The sequence below is a fragment of the Aquarana catesbeiana genome, linkage group LG02, assembly GCF_042186555.1.
Source record: "Aquarana catesbeiana isolate 2022-GZ linkage group LG02, ASM4218655v1, whole genome shotgun sequence".
Classification (NCBI taxonomy): Eukaryota; Metazoa; Chordata; class Amphibia; order Anura; family Ranidae; genus Aquarana; species Aquarana catesbeiana.
The window spans coordinates 513,510,838-513,533,017 of record NC_133325.1 but is presented as its reverse complement, the minus strand read 5'-3'; the positions used below and the strand labels follow the sequence as shown (position 1 = coordinate 513,533,017).

General features: G+C 41.4%; 1 protein-coding gene across 3 annotated transcripts in view; it reads left to right on the top strand.

Annotated features, from left to right (window-relative positions):
- Positions 1-22,180, top strand: part of LOC141128474 (C4b-binding protein alpha chain-like) — a 448,459-nt gene that overhangs the window by 385,163 nt on the left and 41,116 nt on the right. For all 3 annotated transcript variants that reach the window (XM_073615780.1, XM_073615778.1, XM_073615779.1), the window contains one exon: positions 17,664-17,743. In XM_073615780.1, the coding sequence (XP_073471881.1) occupies positions 17,664-17,743 (80 nt within the window). The remainder of the gene's footprint in view (positions 1-17,663; positions 17,744-22,180) is intronic.

Here is a 22,180-nt window from a genome sequence, read left to right as displayed (position 1 = left end):
GAGGAGAAGAAGAAGCTGATAACAGTAAGTTACAGGTCTTTGTTTACAGTTGTGTTCGGCTTGATTGGGACACAACTCACCACCGATCGCTGAGCTGGGAGTATATATCATATGATGTCCACCCAGAAGGATAAATGTCCCGCCCAGCCATCAATCTGCTATAGGCTGGGCGGAAAGAAGTTAAGTTATAAATTAATGTGTTCTGGGCAAATATGACAAAGCCATTAAACTCATAGAATGTGCCTAAAACTAATGCTGCATACACACAGTCAGATTTTCTGACAACAAATGTTCGATAGGTGCGTGTTGTCGGAAATTCCGACCGCGTGCAGGCTCCATCGGACATTTCCGACAAACAAAATTTGAAATCTGGATCCGACAACAAAATCCGTTCTCCTAAATTCCGATCATGTGTCTGGTAAAACTAGCGTTCGTAATGGAGATAGCACATTCATCATGCTGCAAATTTTTAAATCTTTTAATGCAGCGCATTCTCTTCTTTATAATGCTAGAATAATGAAGTTGTTTTGCTGCTCATATTCACACAGAGTTCTTAAAAAATTATTTCTTTATTATTTCTTGTGATCTCCTGAATATGTTTTCTCCATAATAATGTGTTTAATTTTTGTTTATAGTGGGGTTTTTTTAATCAAGATCTCCTGCTTTTTTTTTTTTTTTATATTGCTCTCCATAATATTGTTTTTCATTTTGTGTTAAGTTACCACAACACCATTATTATCTAGTATTTTTTTAACCTCAAGGAGGTTGGTTGGTGTTGGTGTCCCTTGTTAATTTGACATTGTATTTAGGAAATGTACCTGCCTACTCACAAACAAACTGATAGTGAAATTGGCGAAGCCTTTGTGCCCCAGGGCACACATCAACTATTTTTCATCCAAAATTGGTAGTATGAGGAGTCCATATAATAGTGAGCACAATCCGGTCCCGGACTACAAGAGATCAGGAACAGCAGCAGATGGCATATATGTCCCCAGGCTGTGGTCATACAACAGCTTGTGTCTTTTGTCAGACCAGACTGAACCCAGGCCATCACACTCTTGTCTTCCTTCCACTCTTCCTTCCAGGCTTGCTTCCAGACTGTGGTTTTGGAGTTATGGCAGGAGGTGGGGGAGGAGGAGGAGGAGGAGGAGGATGGTCCAACTCACACAGGTGTGTTTTGTTTGTGAGTTGGCCCCTCAACCCCTTATTTAGGGACATATACATAATTTCCTCACAGATGAGGCGTTGGCCCTCCTCCATTTCCTGCATTTTGCATGCAGCCATGGAGGCAAAGACCTCTTGAAGAGTGGGGGTGGTTCTGAGGGCAGTATTAGCCTCCCGAATCAGCCCAAGAGCTGCCTCCTCCACGTTACTCCCTTTCCTGGGCCTTTTGGTTAGAAGGCGGAGGGGAGGGACCTGGGATTCAGTCAGGCTACTAGGCCGGGCCACCTCCTGGCTGCCATTTACCCCCACCACCTCCTGGCTGCTACTTACCCCTGCCACCTCCTGGCTACCACATTCCACAGCCTCCTCCTGGCTACCACATTCCACCCCCTCCTCCTGGCTGAGGCTTTCCTGTGTATGAAGAAGGGACATAGTTTTATTTTTTTGTTCATCAATCACACCTAATTTTCAGCTCATGACTGTTGCAAATTGAATGTTAACAAATAGAAAAGACTATCCTTCTGACCCCAGCATTTTTTATTCTTGTCCCAAACATTTTTGGCCACTACTGTTTATTGATATGTAAAAAAAGAAGATAATAAAACACTTTATTAAATCAGCAATTAGTGATCAATAATAACATCTAGTTAACCTCATTAATTTTACGACAAGAAATCTGTAGAACAATGCTATACCTGGCTCAAGCTGGGCTCCTCCACTTCTTCCTGGCTGGAAGGCCCAGGTTGCACGTCGGAAATCTCAGCTGGGGTGGAAGGAAGCGTGGAAGGAAGAGTGGAAGGAAGGGTTGAGCCTGATTGCCTAACTTCAGTCTGGTCTGACAGAAAACGAAGTCTCTCATAGTACCACAGCCTGGAGACATAAATGGCATTTGTTGCTGCTTCTGATCTCATGGAATCCTGGACCTTATTGCACTCCCTATTATAAGTTATTACCAATTTTGGCCTTCAAATAGGGGATGGTTGCCGTGGGGATCTGCAGCATCACCAACGCAAGCAGTTTCTCCAGCGCTGCCTGCCTCTTTTGTTTATGATTATAATGCGGATCTTTCACCTGGCACAGACAGGGCAGCTCCCTGTACTTGTCTATGAATAGGGGGAGGAAGTTGTGATCAATGAAGATATCCATTTTCTCAGCAAGACACAACACAAGACAAACCCTTATGTCAGGCTAAACTCTCCTAATCTTGTCCCAATATAGGCCTCAATCTAGAGGCAGTATAAGCCACTGATGCACCAAGTTAAACTTGTACCTTCAATAGAACGATCAGCGATTTGGATACTCCTTCCTCCGCTCACAGATCGTACGCACGCGTGTTACGCTTTAAATACACTGCACATGCGTGAAACTCCGCCTGCCCCTGATGTTCTTTCTAGTCTATTCCCTGCCCCTTGTCTTTCGGCGCAGTGGCAGAGAACATGGCGGAGAAAGAGCAAGTACATGCAGACAGCAGCAACGACGAAAGCCCGGAGCCACGAACGTCCCGATCCCAGAAGAGATTTAAGGCCTCATATATGTCCTTTATAGAGATGGTGGAGATGGTGGACATCTTGAAGAGGACAGACTATGATGGGAAGCATGAACCTTACCCAAATGTCAGAAAGGTCAAGATCAAGGCTAATGTTGTGAGAAGTCTTCACAGGAATTTTGGGGTACGACGATCCAAGGATCAATTGAGGAAACACTGGTCATGCCTGAAATTGAGGGAGCAGGATCAGTACAGAAAGACCAAGAGAGTCCTTCAAAAAAGTAAGTAGTTGTTGTGTGTTCCTTTATTATTATTACTTGCATGCTGCCCCATGTGCTTTTCTTTACTGTTGTACAGTTTAAAATGGCAACTTTCATGTTCGTGGGCACAGTAATCGTTCGTAGTAAACATTGTTTGTTCGCCCTCTAATATGATGTTTTTGGTAGATACAGGTTAACTACATTTGTTCAGGCCTATTTGTATTAAAAGAAGTTTATGACATTGCTGTCTAGATGGGTTTGTACTAGAATGAAATGCAAACTTGATTCAGTGTAAGGAGAGGACACTCAGTAGCTGTTTACACATCTGGGCGCAGGAGTACTAGTGTGGGACAACAGAACAAACTTTTTAGGGTGTCCCACACAGGTGCTCCAGTGGATACTAGGGGTGTCTCCATGTGTGAAAATTGTACAAAAAAGGTAAGTATTCCAGCTTTAGAAATGGAAAAAAATAATGGCTGCAGCTTGGAACTCTGCCAAAAAAGACAATTGTACCCCACTTCCAAGTAATGTTTCATATTACTATTTCTGCCCTCAAATATCTGTGTGCTAAGTATACCTTTTTTTTTAATTTACATAGGGGAGAAAAGACTCGGAACATCTGAGGACACCAGGGACCCCCCACCTCCGAAAGAAAAGCAAATCCCCACACCACAACCAGAAGATGTGGAGGAAGGAGAGGTTTATGAAGTGGGCGAAATAGTGACCACAACAGGTGAGTGTCTGAGACCACAGCTTCAGTTAATAGATGGATGCCTGCGTATTTATAATACATGGTGTGTTTTTTAATTTTAGGTGATGTGGATGTTGTGGAAGAAGATTCAAATTTCACAAGTACAAGTGCACACATCCTCATCGGGGGATCATGGTGTGCAATCGTGATTTACAGAAGATCAAGGAAGACATCAATGATGTGGAAAAAAGACTCAAACATCATTGATGTTTTAGGCAGAATATAAAAAAACACACAATTGTTCTAGTTTGTTTGTATTTTTAGTATTTTCACACATTTTAAAATTTTTTTAGAAAGCCAAATTTTGAAGATGCATACAGTGTGTCAACATGTGCTATCTGTCATCACGGGATATCAAGGTACGCGTTTTGGGGGTGCAACCCCTTCCTCGCAACTAAAGTAGATGAGATGAAGGGGTTGCACCCCCGAAACACGTCCATTGATCCCCCATGATGGGAGCTAGCACATGCTGACATTAAGCATGGGATCAGAAGGGAAATTCCCATTTTGACTCTCAATTTGTGTGCATCTTCAAAATTTGGCTTTCCTAGGGGTGACATCACCCCATCTGATGAAGGCAAGATCAACACAGTTTGGACATACTAATATCTGATATTGCCTTCACATTCAGTGCAGTTTCAAGTGCATTTTCAAGTGCACTTTTTTTTTTTTTATAATTGGATTTTTATTAAATTATAAAAGAAAATATACAATCTTGTTGCACATTATACATTACACTAGTAATGATAGCGCAATGTTAACAAACATATTGAAATAAAAAGAAAGGAAAGGTAATCGCAAACAAATGATGTCCATGGATACAGGGCACAGGGGTGGACTGTATCGCTTCTTAACAGTATATAAAACAGGTAACTCGTAGATATATATTAAAATTCAAAAGCAGTCACGAAAACACAGGACTTCTATGAGGGGTATAGCATAAGCATTAGAGAGACCAATAAGGGATCAGTCGGTATATATAGAGAGAAAAAGAAGGAAGGAGGGCATATAAACAAGAATAGTATGAAATTAATATGACTTAGGGCGTGTTGTTTGGCAGAGGTGTCCCAAATCCGATAGATCCCAAGTTTCCCAAGTTTTATTAAATTGAAAGATGGAATCGTGCACAGAGGCCGTTAAAAACTCCATCCTTCGAATTTCAGCCACCAGACGTAAGAATCTGGACCATGGAGGAGGAACATTGGACAGCCAGCACAATGGGATAAGCCTTCTAGCGGCTAATAAAATATAGGAGATTAACTGATTCTTTTTTTTGGTTGTGTTTGGAAAGGGAAGGCCCAACAAACAATTCAAGGGATCCAACGGGAGGGACACATCAACCACCTTCTGTATGAGTAAACTCACATCACGCCAAAAGGGTTGTATCAGAAAACACTGCCAAAAAATGTGGAATAAAGAAACCGTGTCGGTTCCGCAGCGCCAACAGCGTGGCGAGACCGAGGGGTCAAATTTATGAATTACATCTGGAGATCTGTACCAGAACATAAGAATCTTAATGGATGTCTCCCTTTGAGTTACACATTTAGAAGACTTAAAAATAGAGGACCAAATCCTATCCCACATTTGTGCCGTAATAGGTCGACTCAGTAAATGGGACCATCTTCTCATATAGTGATGTGTGGTCTCCTCAAGAGGAGTCGACTCATGGAGGATACGATAGATGTATGAAATTAAGTGTAATTGGTGCGGGCCCTGGGCACATAGGTATTCAAAAGCGGTAGGTATATCAAGGGTCAGGGTTGAGGATTTAGAGTGAAAGAAGTGTCTTACTTGCATATAGAAATGGAAGAAATAGTAAGGTATATCGAATTTCTCACATAAAGTGTTGAAGGTATGCAATCTCCGCGTGATGGGATGAACTGGGTTTCGGAGCTGAAAGAGAGGCTCCCCAGACTAAGGAGCATGGATGAACCAGGTATAGCACTCCCTTTTCAATGGCAGTCCATTGATTAGATGCATGTAAAGAGGACCACGAGGCGATAGCCCTCAAGTGTGTGGCATAGTAATATTTAGTAATGGCTCCCAGACCTCCCCTGGATCTCAGAGAAAATACTACCGAACTTGCAATGCGGTGGGCTTTAACGTTCCATATGAATTTTAAGAAATTCCTCTGGAATGCTTTTAGTTGAGAGGAGGGTAAGGCAACTGATAATGTTTCAAAGTGGTACAGCAACCTGGGTTAAATAGACATTTTGAGGACATTGATCCTAGCTAACAGGGATAGAGGATATCTTGTCCAGGTCCACAGAGATTTATTAATGTCTAAAATCAGAGGAGGAAAATTTGCAGAGTAAAGGGAAGAGTAGGATGGGGTAAGTAAGACACCTACATTTTTTAAGAGAGGTAGTGCACCACTTATAAGGGTATGAGTCTTTAAGCTGAGATAGTAGGGGCAGAGGAATATGTATGGGAAGGGCTTCAGTTTTGGAAGTGTTAACTTTATAGCCGGAGATGGCACCAAAGGAGGTTAATAGTTTGTGTAAAGAAGGGAGAGATATCAGCGGATTGGTAATAGTTAGCAAAATGTCATCTGTAAAAGAGTGATCATTTATATTCCCCCTGTCGCATCACCACCCCACGAATATCCAGATGAGTATGGATGGACTCGGCCAAGGGTTCCAAACACAAGATAAAAAGTAAGGGTGATAAAGGACATCCCTGCTGAGTCCCGTTAGTCATGGGGAAACCAGGCGACAGGAGGGACGACATCTGTACTTGGGCCATGACAGTTGAGTAAAGAGCCTATCAAAGGCCTTCTGTGCGTCTAAACTTAAGATCAGTGCCAAGCGGGAAGACCTGTCAAGAAGATCTATCAGATCTATTGCACGGCGGGTATTGTCCCCCGCATGTCTGCCCGGCACAAAGCCCACCTGGTCCCTATGGATCAGTTTGGGGATAAGCTTGGATAATCTGGACGCGAGGATTTTGGTAAATATTTTATAGTCCGAATTTAGAAGGGCTATGGGTCTGTAGTTATCTGGGATAGAGGGGTCCTTACCAGGTTTTTGAATAACAGAGATGAATGCATGAGAGAAATGCAGAAGTGGGGACGTACCTTTAAGCAGAGAGTCACATAAAGTTAACATGTGTGGGGAGAGAACGTCAAAGAAAGTTTTGTAATAAGAATAAGGTAGACCATCAGGACCAGATGACTTATGTAATGGAAGATTCTTAACCACAGCCAGGAGTTCCTCAGCCGTTATGGGCATGTTCAAACTATCTAGATCCGTCGCAGACAATGTCGGTAGCTTTATATTAGAAAAGAAGGATTTAAATTTTTCCTGGGTGAAATTAAAATTATTCTCTGGAGTCAAGCAGTTATACAATTTGCTATAGAATTTACCAAAGATCCTGGACATCTCACGGGGCAATACGTTCTAGATCCGTCCGCTTGCTGGAGAAAGTCAGGAAACTAATTAAATGGTCATGGGCACAGTTTATTTACTAACATCCTATGGGGTTTATTAGAGTATTCATAAAATTTCTGTTTCGTCCACAATAGGGACCTAACTGCTGTTTCTAACTTTATCAATTTATTTTGTTCTCTGAGAGAGGTGACTCTACGCAGTTTCATCACTGTGGGTGCACACAACAGCCTACGCTCAGCAGCTATCAGGGCAGATGTCAAGGACTGTATAAGTCCATCTCTATCTCTCTTTAACCGAGAGCTTTCAGCAATGCAAGCATCACGAAACACGGCCTTGTGTGCCTCCCACAGCGTAGAAAACTTAGACACTGACCCTGTGTTAAGTTAAAAATAATCTCTTAGACTTTTTTCTAGGATAGAATGGAGACCCCAGACTGTAAGAGATGATCATTTAAGCGCCAATGACAGGATTTGGTATATGCCTTGGAAGCGTGAGGTCCAAGATAATGGGTGCATGGTCCGACCATGTAATGGGGAAAATGTCAGACTCGACCACATAGGGGATAAGTGGGGCTGAGATGAAAAAGTGATCGAGACTTGAGTACATCTTCTGCGCCGGGGGAATAGAACGTGAACTGTTTAGAAGAGGGATGTTTTATCCTCCATGAGTCGAAAAGCCGACGTGATCTAATACATCTACGAAAGGCAGCAGCTTGGGATGTAATCTTTTTGGATGGTACAGTGCTAAGGAGGGTTTGTCTATCTCTAGTGGGTGACATAACCAGATTGAAATTCCCACCAATGACCATAAAAAGGTTGTGAGTAATATTGGGGGGTGTCAAAAAGTTTAAGGAAATCGATCTGGCCTGTATTAGGGGCATATAGATTAACCAGAGTAAAAGAAGTGGACATATATTCACAATCTAAAATAAGCAATCTTCCGTGGGGATTGATGTGAGAATTTTTGACCTTAACAGGACATGACTTCCTTATTAATACTGCCAGTCCTGCCTTGCCCGCTGAATCAGAGGCAAGGAAGGAGGTGGTAAAAAACTTTGAGGTAAATTTAAATGAACCTCCTGCAAGGAAATGTGTTTCCTGTATCATTACCAAGTCAGCGCCAGAAGCCCTGAAGTCCTTCAGGGCCATCCAGCGCTTGCTAATGGAACCTAAACCCTTCACATTGTATGACAAGATCCTCAAGGCCATGGATGTGGTATATTCAGATAGGCTAGTGTGAGGATAGTGAAGGGGATAAAGTGTATATTATCAGCTACATTAAAATAAACATAATACTGTTTATGAGTGCTACCAGTACTCGTTAGTCCTCGGCATCTGGGTATGGACATACATAACCTGTAGTGGGACTGCTCCAGAATAAAGGAGAGAGGATAATGCAATTTCAACCTATAGAGTAAATCTATAAACATGGACATAGAAATAAAGAAAATCAACAAACATAACACCAAACAAAAGAAAAAAAAAAGTATAAATTGTCGAAAACCTGAGAACACAATACATCTCAGGAATCCCTGGATACAACCCAGGGCCTGGCAGGGGCATGCACAGACTTCCATCAGGAGACTCTAGATGGAGTAAATGGAAGGGCCAGCTGCTCACCTTATGAACTTGGTAACATGCAGTATAAGTCTGACATTGAAAAATCTGTTTACAATGAAAAGAAAATGTCAGCAAATAGAAACATTTTGTCATCTAAGGCGTTAAAACCTCTAATGGAAGAATCCAATGGGATGGGAAAAAGTTCTACTCCAAACAAGGAACAGAGTAGGCACAATACTTTGTGAACCAGAACAGCAACTTCGTTTCATCTAAGCCATGAGGAAACGGAACCGCAAAAGGCATTGTGTGGATCCAAAAAGGGAAAAAGAGGAAAAAAAACAATAAAAAGTTCAAGAAGGTTGTTTAGAGGAACGTAGACATTGAGGTGTAGAGAGGTGCTTCTTGGATTTGCCCCTTACAGGGGTCCAGATGCGGCTAGGAGTGTTTGGAGGCAGACGAACCTGGGCGGCAGGAGGTATCAGATCTTCTTCCGGAAGTGGAGGCAGGCCTAGATTTTTAAGGAAGGCGTCCGCTTCCTGCAGTTCACGCAGGGTAAACTGAGTTCCATCTTTGGATACAGCAAGGCGAAAAGGGAAGTCCCAGTAGTATGGAATCTTATGATGTTGTAGATAAGAAGTAATTGGGCGTAGGTTCCTTCGTTTAGCAAGGGTGATGGGTGAAAGGTCGCTAAAGATCTGTAATTTCGCCGCCTTGTACATAATTTGGGATTTGTTACGTGTGGCCAGGATTAGTGCCTCTTTACTTTCAAAATAGTGAAACCTCACCACGACATCTCTTGGTCTGGCTCCTGCTGGGGGTTTTGGGCCCAGGGACCGGTGCGCTCTATCCAGGCGCCAATCTATGTCCACAATTGTGGGGGCCAGGTTGTTAAAAAGGCCCAAAAGGTATGTACGTAGATCGGGGGTCTCCCACCATCTCCGGAATTCCCCTGAAGTGTAAGTTCTGTCGTCTCTAATCTATTCTGTTCTCTAATTCTCCTGTTGCAGTTGTAGCTGGGAAACTGAGAGACGGAGATTGTGGTTTTCCTCCTCTATAGCCTGAACATAGCTTATCATCTCATCGAATTTATTTTCACGCGTGTCTGGGTTATTTCCCCTCTCAATTCGGCGGCCAATTTGCTCACCTCCACCGATACATTAAACGTGATTTGTTGAAGTAAAAGCTGTAGTTTAGTGTCCAGGATGTCAGGGGTGAGAGTTTCATGTGAGGGTGGTAAATTAGAAACTTGGCTCTGAGTGTTAGCTAATGGAGGGTTCACTTGATCTTCCGTATCCAAGGATGGATCCAACATGGCGAAAGGGTTGGCTGAGGGGTTCAGGGGTGCAGTTTGCTACCTAGTAACAAAGCATTCCATATTTAGACCCTCACGCAACCCAAATTGTGGCTTATAGTAACGCTGCTGCTGGCCAACATTGCCCATGAGGTGCTCGTGGAATATGGTGGTCAGTCAGACCTACCTCCGTAGCTATACATGTTTAAAGAAGCATCTCGGAGGTCTCTGAATTCAATTGAGAGACATCCTCCATAAGAGTAGAATCAAGCTCTACAAACTGGGTGATACCACTAATCAGTGTTCCCACAAACCAATATTGTAGAGGCACAGGGATGGTAGAGCAGCAGTGATGGGGCACAGCTGATGGCACAGAGAAGGTAATATTATGCTGCTGGGGTACAGATTATGGCAGTGGGAGGACAGCACTATGTTGCTGGGGCACAGTATGTTGATGTGGAGATTGTGTCCCGTGCAGTGGGCCGCAGTATGGAGATGAGCAGCAGGCAAACTCCAAGGGACAAGTAAGGGAATGAGAGACACTGAGATGGTAAACTGCCTGCACCACGTCAGGGCCCTCAGCAGGACACAGCTTCTATGAGGGTGGAGGCACAGGGGCACAGGGGAGGTAGAGCAGGATTGCAGGGGCCCAGATAGTGACACAGAGAGGGCAGTAGAATATGTCCAGGGCCTGGATTATGGTGCAGGAAGAGCGGCACCGCTATGCTGGAACACAGTACCTGGTCATGGAGGCCGTGCCTTGGTTGGTAGGCCTCAAGATGGCGGCGGGCCATGGGCTTCCGGAATCTCAGTGTCCGTTTGGGCCCTTTCACAGTGCAGCTTCCTCCCAGGGACGCCCGATGCCTGTGTGTTGCAATCCGCCACCTCTCCTCCCGCGGATCGCGGCACCGGAGCCCGGGGATGCAGCAGCCACTGTAGGCCTCAAGATGGCGGCGGGCTTCTGTAGTGTAGGCCCGGCCGCGGACCTGTAGACACCCAATCGGCCGACCGATCACCGCAATCTCTGCTGGGGTTAATGCAGATGCTGCCTGGGGATAGCTAGGGAGAGTTTGGAGGCTCTCCCACTGTAGATTGTTGCAGACTCTGCGGAGCTCCTCTGGAACACGTCCTGCTCCTTCTACAGCCGGACACGCCCATCTTCAAGTGTACTTTTACAGTGCACTTGTAGTGCAAAGTGGATTTTCCTTTAGTAAATAACTCCCACAGTACCTTATAATTTGCCAGAATCATGCCATTTTCGTGACTCACCAAAATTCATTCATGGTGCTGAAAATGATTTTCATACATACATACATTAACAATAAAAACAAGGTGTGTGTGTAGCAGACCCACAACATAATAATAGTTCGCTGAAGAAGAGATTGTCACCTCATGTATCAAATAAATTATGTTTGCACTATTTAAGAAAATGGCCAAAAAAAAAAGCCCATTGGAGAACCTAGGAGACAGCTAAAAGAAACACAAGCAGTAAATCAAAGGAAATCTTATTTCAGTTTAACTAAAAAAAAAAATTTTTAAATGTTTATTAAACATTTTCAGGCATATCAATGGCCCCCCACCCACAAAGTACACCATATATTTGATACGGACCTCGCGGCGCTTTGGGGGGGCAAGCCAGGATGGCCAGCTTCAAGCGCCGCCAGGGTTTGTTCGTTAAGTCCGGTTTCAGGCCCAACTGAGACAACATAGTTCATTGAATTTCTCCTTAAAAAGTTGTGGAGAATGCAGCATGAAAAGATTATATGGTTAAGTTTATATTCCGCCATGTTGATTGTTGTAAGGAATAGGAGGAACCGGCTGGCCATTATCCCAAAAGCATTCTCAACCACTCTTCTGGCTCTGGCCGGCCGGTAGTTAAAAACCCTCTGGTCCGGGGTGAGGGTCCTTATCGGGAACAGCTGCATCAGGTGATCACCCAGCCCAAACGCTTCATCAGCGACAAAGACAAATGGGAGTCCTTCCACGTTCTCTTCAGCAGGTGACAATTCCAAGCCACCATTCTGGAGCAGTGTGTAGAACTCTGTCTGGGCAATGACTCCACCATCCGACATCCGGCCATTCTTCCCCACGTCCACATAGAGAAACTCATTTGTCGCCGACAGCACCGCCAACACCACAATACTATTAAACCCCTTGTAATTATAATAGTATGACCCCGAGTTGAGGGGTGGCACAATTTACCATCAATTGTCCCTCCGCAGTAGGGAAAGTCCCACTGCTGGGCAAATTGGGAAGCCACAGTATGCCATTCTTGTGGCATTGAAGGAAACTGTGGAGTCAAAAAAGAAAAAAGAACTTAGTAAGTTTGCACATAAACATTGCAAGCAGATTAGACACAAACATTCTTGACCAACATCAGTATAACATTTATTTTAAGGAGAATTTAAAGACAAAAATATAAGATCCACTTATCAGATTCCTCACCCTCTCTGATGGGCCATTGTGAAAAATTGAGGGGGGTTGGGTATGTTTTTGACAGGTAACACTCTCCACTTCATTGAGAGCTGAATGCATAAATAATGTGTGTTAGTTTGGCCAGGCCCTCCTTACTTACACTATTGGCAGCCCACTGAACAGGTAAGAAGTGTCATAATCCAAAAATATAAATACACACTGTACAAATTGAAGTACTTTTTTACATTCTGCAATTACCTATCAAGATAATAGGAGAACAAAACTTTAAACAGTACCATTTGAAAGTATTATGGCAGGCCCTACATTAGCAAACATTAAAGACATAGAATGTGATGTTAAAGGAGAAAACTTACCCTAATATAGTCCTTCTGCAGGACCTGAATGATGGCAGAACAGGTCTCTAGAATAATAATACCCAGAGCCTGGGGGGGAGATGCCTGTCGAAGAACTTGATGTCCTGCAGACTTCTCCCTGTCACCAAGTAACACAATGTGGCAACTAGCCTCTGCTCAGGAGTGATGGTTTGCCGCATGCAGGTGTCCTGCCTGCTATTATAAGGGGACGGTAAAGCCAACGAACAGTGAAAAACGGGGCCCGTCATCCAAAGATAATTCCTGAAATCATCAGGATTATTCTCACGGATCTCCCGCAACAAAGGCATATGAAATAATTGGTCACGCTGGAGTAACCAATTCTTGGTCCATTAACTCCTCCCCGCCCTGTTTATGGACTGGGCTTTGGTCAAAGTAAGAACCCCAACACCAAGCCCCTGCACAGAACGAACTCTACGACGAGTATGTACCCGCAACATGGCTTCAAAATGGTTGGCTGGTCAGAACGAACTAACAGAATGCACTGAAAATCAGAAAGGCCTGAGAAGAGCGATCTGAAAATCAGAAATGAGCAGACAAGAACGCACTGGAAATCAAATACGTACTATAAAATACACACTGAAAAACAATGCAAACTGACTACACGCACTGAAAACCAGATACGAACCCACAAGCACAAACTGAAGAGCAGTTCTATCCACTCCAGGAATATTTCAGCGCAAACAAAACAACTTAATGTAAACCAAAATAAAGTGCTCATGCTGCATTCAATATATAATTAAAATTGATTCAAAAGTCAATTGAAATGTTTTATAGTTTGTAATAACCTAGGCTTCAACCCAAGAATGGCTCCTGCTTTTTCCAATTGTATGGTGCTCCATGTAATCATGCTCCAATAACCACAACAGCTTCACCACAGGTGCCCCAACTGAAGTTACACTCATCAGATACTGTTGACCACCCAGGAATACTCCTGGAATGGTCAAGTAGCGCTTTTAATCTTATTCCACCTCACATCATTCTCTGGTAGCAACAGTCCTGATGTTCACCAAAAAGGAAGCCAGAATAAATAATGTAGTGCAATACACCTTTTATTTAAAATCCTGCCAGAAGAAAAAAATGTATTGCACTCACATATACTGGTGCCCTTGATGACTTGCCGACTAAACTGTACGGGAGCGCTGTTCAGGAGCCAGCCTGAGTTCCAACTGGTGGAAGTTGGTCACAGGAATCGGGATCAGCACTTTTTTTGTAGAGGGTAGCGCAGCCTCTCTTATATTAAAGATATTGCTTGCCTAAACTATCTTTTGAAAGATGGGAAGTATAGATGAAATTTAAAATCTGTCCTTGTGCTGAAACGTGATTTCATAAGTCAAAGGTCACCATGCGGTATCAGCTTATGTGACAGGCTTCTGTGTCCTTAAAGTGGAACTTTACCCATAACGACTTGATAAAAAACAATGTTCTTTAGCAAGGAACATACATTTTACATTAATAATTAACCTACCGATATTAGTGTGTGCTGTAAATTGCCTCCAGCAGTGTTCCTTTTTCTTCTTGCTGGAGGCTGCTATTTTTGCTGAAGCCTAAAGCCCCAGCTGTAAATCATAAAGTGGAACTAAACCCATCGATTTTACCAGTTTCAACAAACAGTTTGATTTGATTGTGTCCTCAACTGTCAAACCATCAAATGTTCGGTGTCCTAACTGATCACATGTGCAGCACTATGGCAGTTTCAGTTCAAACAGAAGCAGCTTTCTTGACTGTAAAGGATAGGGGGGTATAATTCCGCTTTAAGTCTGTCAGCAGATCGGCCTCTACAGACGTGGCAGTGCCTAAAAATGGCTAAAAATAGAGAGCAACTGAACATGTGCAGAACAGTGTGAGACAGTGTTTTATTGGACCTTAAACAGTATAGGGACTTACGTTTTATATTTTACATAGCTATACCTGCAAAAGGGGCCAGCCAGGACTTAATTTTCTTCTTAAAGTTCCACTTTAAGTTATTGTTATATTAAGTTTTATGTTATAAATGCACAGATACTACACAGAGATACTACTAGAATATGCTGTTTCACACTAATCCTAATTAGCATATATATATCTATATATATCTATATATAGATATATATAGATATATATATCTATATATATCTATAGATATATATATATATCTATAGGTATATATATATATATATATAAATATATATATATAAATATATATATATATATATATATATATATATATATATATATATATACATATATCTATACAGTATCTCACAAAAGTGAGTACACCCCTCACATTTTTGTAAATATTTTATTATATCTTTTCATGTGATAACACTGAAGAAATGACACTTTGCTACAATGTAAAGTAGTGAGTGTACAGCTTGTATAACAGTGTAAATTTTCTGTCCCCTCAAAATAACTCAACACACAGCCATTGATGTCTAAATCGCTGGCAACAAAAGTGAGTAAACCCCTAAGTTAAAATGTCCAAATTGGGCCCAAAGTGTCAATATTTTGTGTGGCCTCCATTATTTTCCAGCACTGCCTTATCCCTCTTGGGCATTGAGTTCACCAGAGCTTCACAGGTTGCCACTAGAGTCCTCTTCCACTCCTCCATGATGACATCACGGAGCTGGTGGATGTTATGGACCTTGCGCGGCTCCACCTTCAGTTTTGAGGATGCCACACAGATGCTCAATAGGGTTTAGGTCATCCTAAGCCATCTTTATGTAGAGCAACAATTCTTTTTTTCAGATCCTCAGGGAGTTTTTTGCCATGAGGTGCCATGTTGAACTTCTAGTGACCAGTATGTAAGAGTGAGAGCAATAACACCAAATTTAACACACCTGCTCCCCATTCACACCTGAGACCTTGTAACACTAATGAGTCACATGACACCAGGGAGAGAAAATGGTTAATCAGGCCCAATGTGCACATTTTCACTTAGGGGTGTACTTACTTTTGTTGCCAGCGGTTAGACATTATTGGCTGTGTGTTGAGTTATTTTGAGGGGACAGCAAATGGACACTGTTATGCTAGCTGCACACTCACTACATTACATTGTAGCAAAGCGTCATTTCTTGCGTACATACACACACATACTCATACACACAATATATATATATATATATATATATATATATATGTATATATATATATATAGCGCTACTCCAGTTGGAACCGCAGTATTACTTCCAGGTCTTCCCTGCAGCCAAGCACCCAGGTGCATTTACACCTTTCTTCAATGACCAGTGTAGGGGTCTTTTTTTTTTTTTTTTTTTTTTTTTTTTTTTTTTTGGGGGGGGAGAGAATTCGGATAGGGTTAAGAGAAGTGGTGGGATACTCCAAAGATAAGAACTATGTACAACTTAAGGACTTGGTATTCCTTTCTGAGCAAGCTATAATGTCCTGGCTTGTGGGACTTAAGTAGTAATTAGAGCCACAAGAGCAGAGTCCCATGAAGTAGGTGATTATCTAGACAAAGCTATTCAAGACACCAGCTGGTGTCCCCTTTAACAGACCCACAGCCGACTATAAGGCACCTGAGGGATAGCTAGAGCACGAGGTCCCCAAGATCTCTCAATGTCTGTACTCACAAGGCCCAGGGACAGATGATGGCCTCCTTTCAAGTGATACCTTCCACTGATACCAGACAGATCTTTGGCAGACAGCTCCCTTCGGTCAACTTCTCCTTAAAACCCGGGTCTCAGCATTCCTCCCCTCAGGTCGCCCACCTGAGGCCTCACCAACAACAGCTTTTTCCTGGAAGGCCACCATGGGCTAGCTACAGCTCAGCTTACAATTTTCTGATCAAGCCATTGAGTTCCACACACACGCTTACTTTATATTAATCACGATTAATCATAAAATTGGATATTTAGCAAGCTTGTATTTAATATTATAATATAATATAATTCCTATTATCAAATTATGAATTTAGAATAATCATTTCTACAAAGTCCAAGTGCAATTGTTGCATTCACTGGATGGAAGGTATATGTGTATAGGCCACCAAACAGGCATCATTTCACGTGCCAGGCAGACAAAAACCTTACAGAGGAGAGTACATTTAGAAAGTCAAATTGTATTAATTTATAACAGCCAAGACATATGTCATATACAGTCAGGTCAGGTCAGTAGAAGTGGAATGTTATGCAATGGCCAAGTCAATCACCTGACCTGAATCTGATTGAGCATGCATTTCACTTGCTGAAGACAAAACTGAAGGGAAAATGCCCAAAAACAAGCAGGAACTGAAGACAGTTGCAGTAGAGGCCTGGCAGAGCATCACCAGGGATGAAACCCAGCGTCTGGTGATGTCTATGCGTTCCAGACGTCAGGCTGTAATTGACTGCAAATGATTGCAACCAAGTATTAAAAAGTGAAAGTTTGATGGATGATTATTAATCTATCCCATTACTTTTGGTCCCTTAAAAAGTGGGAGGCACATATACAAACTGTTGTAATTCCTACACTGTTCACCTGATTTGGATGTAAATACCCTCAAATTAAAGCTGAAAGTCTCCAGTTAAAGCACGTCTTGTTCGTTTGATTTCAAATCCATTGTGGTGGTGTATAGAGCCAAAAAGATTAGAATTGTGTTGATGTCCCAATATTTATGGACCTGACTGTGTATGATAGACAGTGTTCTCATCCTGTCTTGTTCTGTCTGCACAATACATAAGACAATAATCAAGTGCTGGTCCAGAGTAAGCCCTCAGACTGGGGAAATATATATACTTCGTACCCCTCCTGTCGTTGTTTGCTATAGTGGTATCCTGTGTACCGGGGGCTCAATACCACTGTAACTGCTACTATAATTTTAATGTACAATGTAGGACATTTGAGAAAAAAATTGCTTTTGGTAGGCCCTTAATCTAACACCACTAAATTCAAGTTTTCATAAGGAACACATGTCATTATATTGGCATAAATTAAGATGTTTATTGGTAACATTGAAATCCCATTTTTAACATTATCTAGGTACAATATGGTGTCGAGGAGCAATACCAGAAAATGCTTGGATACCAAAAAGTGGAGTAATCCTGTCCCAAAATGTGAAGGTAAAAACTTCTATTGAGTCAACATATAATGTTTTATGTTAGTAGGAATTATTTAAAAATTTACACCTGAAAAAGGATGAGAAACTACTTACATAGTTGCATAGTTGGTAAGGTTGAATGAAAACACCAGTCCATCCAGCTCATCATGACGTGTGTGTGTATGCGCATTTATGTCATTAATATTTTCCATATCCCTGTACAAATGTGTTCACAAAGAAACACGTCTAAAAGGTTTTTGAATTTATCTACACTCCCTGCTGACACCACCAACTGTAAAAAGGGAGCTCCACATCCTTACTGCCTTAACAGTAAAGTACCCCTTACATGGTTTAGGATTGATCCACTTCTCATTCAACTTCATTGTGTGGATACGTTTCTTTTTTAGAGACCTTAGATTAAATAGTGTTCTCCCAATGGTAGAGTCACAATTTAAAGATTTGTCATATCCCTCTTAAGTGCCTCTTCTCCACAGAGAATCAGTTTTAAGTAACCAATGCATTTAAATCATTTTTTTTTTAAGTGTGGAGAGCAACATGGGGCTTGTTTATAGAAACAAATCCCCTAATGAGGAATAGCAATAATAACCTGACAAAAGGTTTAACCCTTCACTTTTATGAAGTTGGACATTAAAATGGAACTATGGACAAAGTAAAAGATCACAAATATAATGCAGTCTTTCCCCAGCAATAGCACAGCAGTCCCCACAACATAGCTTTGTTACCTGTTGATGCTGCCATTAGAACAGTTATTTGTCCACTTTCTATAATAAGTTGCTAACACTGTTCTGCAATGAAATTTCACAGCAGAATTAGCATCCTTTAGACAGGGTAGTCTTAGATGGGCATATCAATTTAAATCGACTTTAAGTAGCAGACAAATTACAGCCTAGCTCCAGCTAAATATGAATAAAAAATGAATAAAAGCTAACTATTGTAAGAACCCCTGTCAATTTCTCTGGAAAGCTTGGTATGTTAAAAGGAAGTGAAAAATAATGGCTGTACAAGCAATATATACAGGTAATAAAACAAAGGAAACTCTGAAAAACAAAAACTGCTTTGTTATTGACACATTGCACACTTTGTCATTTTTTTATTTTGCCTATAGTTCCACTTTAATTCTTCATTCCTTTTTTACTGCAACCAAAGGAAACCCCTTTGAATTACCTTTACAGTCCAATCATCACAGGCAATGCATGAATTAGGTTAAACTGTGCAGTATTTTGCCACCCTTAGAAAAGGAAAAAATGAGAAAATGTGAGTTTTAACATAGTAAAGGACAATTTGGGAATAGGTTTACTATATGAAAAAAAATGTGACCCAGCTGAATCCTAAAACAGATGAGAGGCTGTGAATAATTCCAAAGGCTGTATTCTTTTAGATTTTGATCTTTGTAAATCCTGAGGGTTCTCACAGGGGTTACAGTGCTTTTCACTCCATTTCTTTGAGGATCACAAGGTATCATTAGAGCCAATAGTTTGAAACATAAGTTTCATCCTTTCCTTCTTAAGGCACACTCTACCAGATCTGTTAGTACTTTATTGGATTTTCAGCATCAGGCATCTGTTTCTCAGATTTGCAAGACTGCTACCTGGGCTTTTGTTTACATGTTGTTAAGTTTTACTAGGTGGATGATTAGTCCTCCTCTAAAGCTAGTTTCAGGCATAAGATGCTACAAGCTGCTCTGAGACTCTCAAGCCTTTCTTGACCCTTTTGTTATGTGGACCTGTTGGAGTTGTTTGCTGTGATACCCACCCCTCAGTTGGACTGTTTTTGGATGTCCTAATTGTAATGATTACAAATCAAATGTTCTGTAGTGCACAATGCAGAAAATAAGGTCCAAGACTTACCAGGAAAATCTATTACGTGGAGTATAGTACGGGACACAGGTTCCTCTTCTCTGTCCTTATGATCTCCTTAATGCTTGCTACAAAACTATGGCTAGCTTGGAGTGGAAGGGGTTTTATATAGGTATGTACCTACAGCCTTCTCCTCTTTTTCAAGTGTCCAATCAGTTAAAGGTAGCTGCATATAACCCAGTCATTATGATTAAAAGCCTGCACCACTTACTGTACTCCAAGAAACAGATTTTACTGGTAAGCAAAAAATCCTGATATTTCTAGTCTAAAAATTATGTGTACTTGAGAAACACCAAAAAACAAAGATACACAAAATTGTAAATAGACAATGACAGGCACTGTGGCTGTCATTGATTGCTTAAATGTCAGCATTCAACCACATCAAGTGGTTGCATGCAGATTGGGACAAATGAGCTGCCATGGATGTCTGTCCATGGCTGCTCATCTGTCCCTAACCACATGTACCTGCTCAATGTGCAGTTACATGCGGACAGCTTGTCATCCTGTCATTGATTTGTACATTTAGCTGGCCATGTCTGATTGGAAACTCCTGTGCTACCCAATACAATTAAGTAAATTAAGTTAGCTTTATTTAAAATTTCAAAACTTTCCAACAGTTAAAAAAAAAAAAAAAAAACTTCCAGATTTTAAAAAAACATTACACCACTTTATTAGTGGTGGTTATTCTGCATGACTGATGCTCACAACTCCCAAATATAGTTGAGGTAAAACACACAATGAGTATAGGAAAATTACTAGCAGATGACAACAGCTGGAGTCAGGACACAGTAATTAACCACATTGCTATCCTGCATAAATTACCTTCTAGACCATTTCTCTCAAATGGTAGAATAAAATTTAGGTTTTTGAGTCATGGTGGGGCACTTCGGTTTCACAAGTAGTTCTTCCCTTTATTTCTATTTCTGTTTTATTACTCCCTTTTCCTCTTCATTTCCACTATTGTCTTCTATAAGCCATGACAGGTAGAGTCTGTGGTTGCCTCAACAGGCACATTCTAACATTGAATAAGGATCTAGGAGTCCTAGTAGGTCAGAGACTCAACATTAACATGTAATGTCGAGCTGCAGCAAGCAAGGCTAGTAGACTAGTAGCATGCAAAAAAAAACTCTGGTTCAGCCACACTTTGGGTATACAGTCCAGTTTTGGTCACCAACCTTCAGGAAGGATGTCCAGAGAAGGACAACAAAGCTAATAAGGGGACTGGAGGACCTTAGTTATGTAAAACGACTACAAACATTAAACCTTTTCTCCCTGGAAAAGAGGTGCTTAAGAGGGTATTTGATTGCAATATATAGCTCTTTAAATGATGACTCTAGCATTGTGAGGAAACTATTTAACCTAAGGTCTCTAAAGAAGACACATGACCACACAATGAAGTTGGATGAGAGCTGGTTCAATCTTAAACTGTGTACTGTTAGATCAGTGAGGATATGCAACTCCATTCCATAGTTGGTGCTGTCAATAGGGAGTGTAGATAAATTTAAAAAAGCTTTAGATGGGTTTCTTAGAAAATAGTGAGGTTAATTTACTAAAATTGGAGAGTGCAAAATCTGGTGCAGCACTGCATGGTAACCAAGCAGGTTCTACCTTCAGCTTGCTCAGTTAAGCTTTGACCAAAAAAACTGGAAGCTGATTGGTTTCTATGCAGAGCTGCACTCTCCGGTTTTAGTAAATCAACCCCTGTGTTTGTATACAATTTCCCAGCTGGAGCGGGAATTTTCAGAATTTGATCTGAAATCCACCCATTTCCAATAAGACAACAAACGATGCAGAGAAAACTAAGAACCTAATTATACTGCTGGCCTCGTAATAGTAATGGTATACCTCTTGATGATGAATTCTAAAAGTCTTGGTCAATTTTATTTTTAGTTTTTTTAGTTTAAAAAGTAAATAAATCATTTTGAAAATGTTATTTTTAATCCATTAATTCCTAATATCAAAAGGAAAAATGGAAAATATTGGTGAATTCTTGTGGCTGTGTTAGGTAAACTGGTTGATGATGCAAGGTCACAGACACAGTCTGCCAAGGCTCATAAAAGGAGCTGGCAATGGGACAGGTTAGAAAACCTTGTCCAACCACTATGATGTCTTAATGACGATATCAGCAGCATGCCACCTGCTTTTCCTACTCCATGGGCTGGTTGTCGAATGCCACAATTTGAGTTTAGGGTCCCAGAGTCTGGTGCAGATGACTGAGGGCTGTGCAGGCATGATCTAGATATTTAAATGAAATGTTGGTGCCACGCTTCACCTTTATATGCACAATACTGTGTGCTTTTACTCAGGTTCAAAAACGCATTACCATAATAGTAACCATTACTATTACAATCTCTGAAGATGCCTCTAATGTATCTACCACACCAGAAATACACAAATGAGATACTGTATATATGCAAAATCCCAATTGGGACTATAAAACTAAATCAATACAGTACCCATAAGTGCCACATTAGGTGATAGTCACCTATTACTGTGCTAAATGTGCTTCATGCAGTGCTCAAATTCTCCACCGGTTGTGTTCTCAACTGAGGGAATCAATCATATACTCTCATGTGATCTAT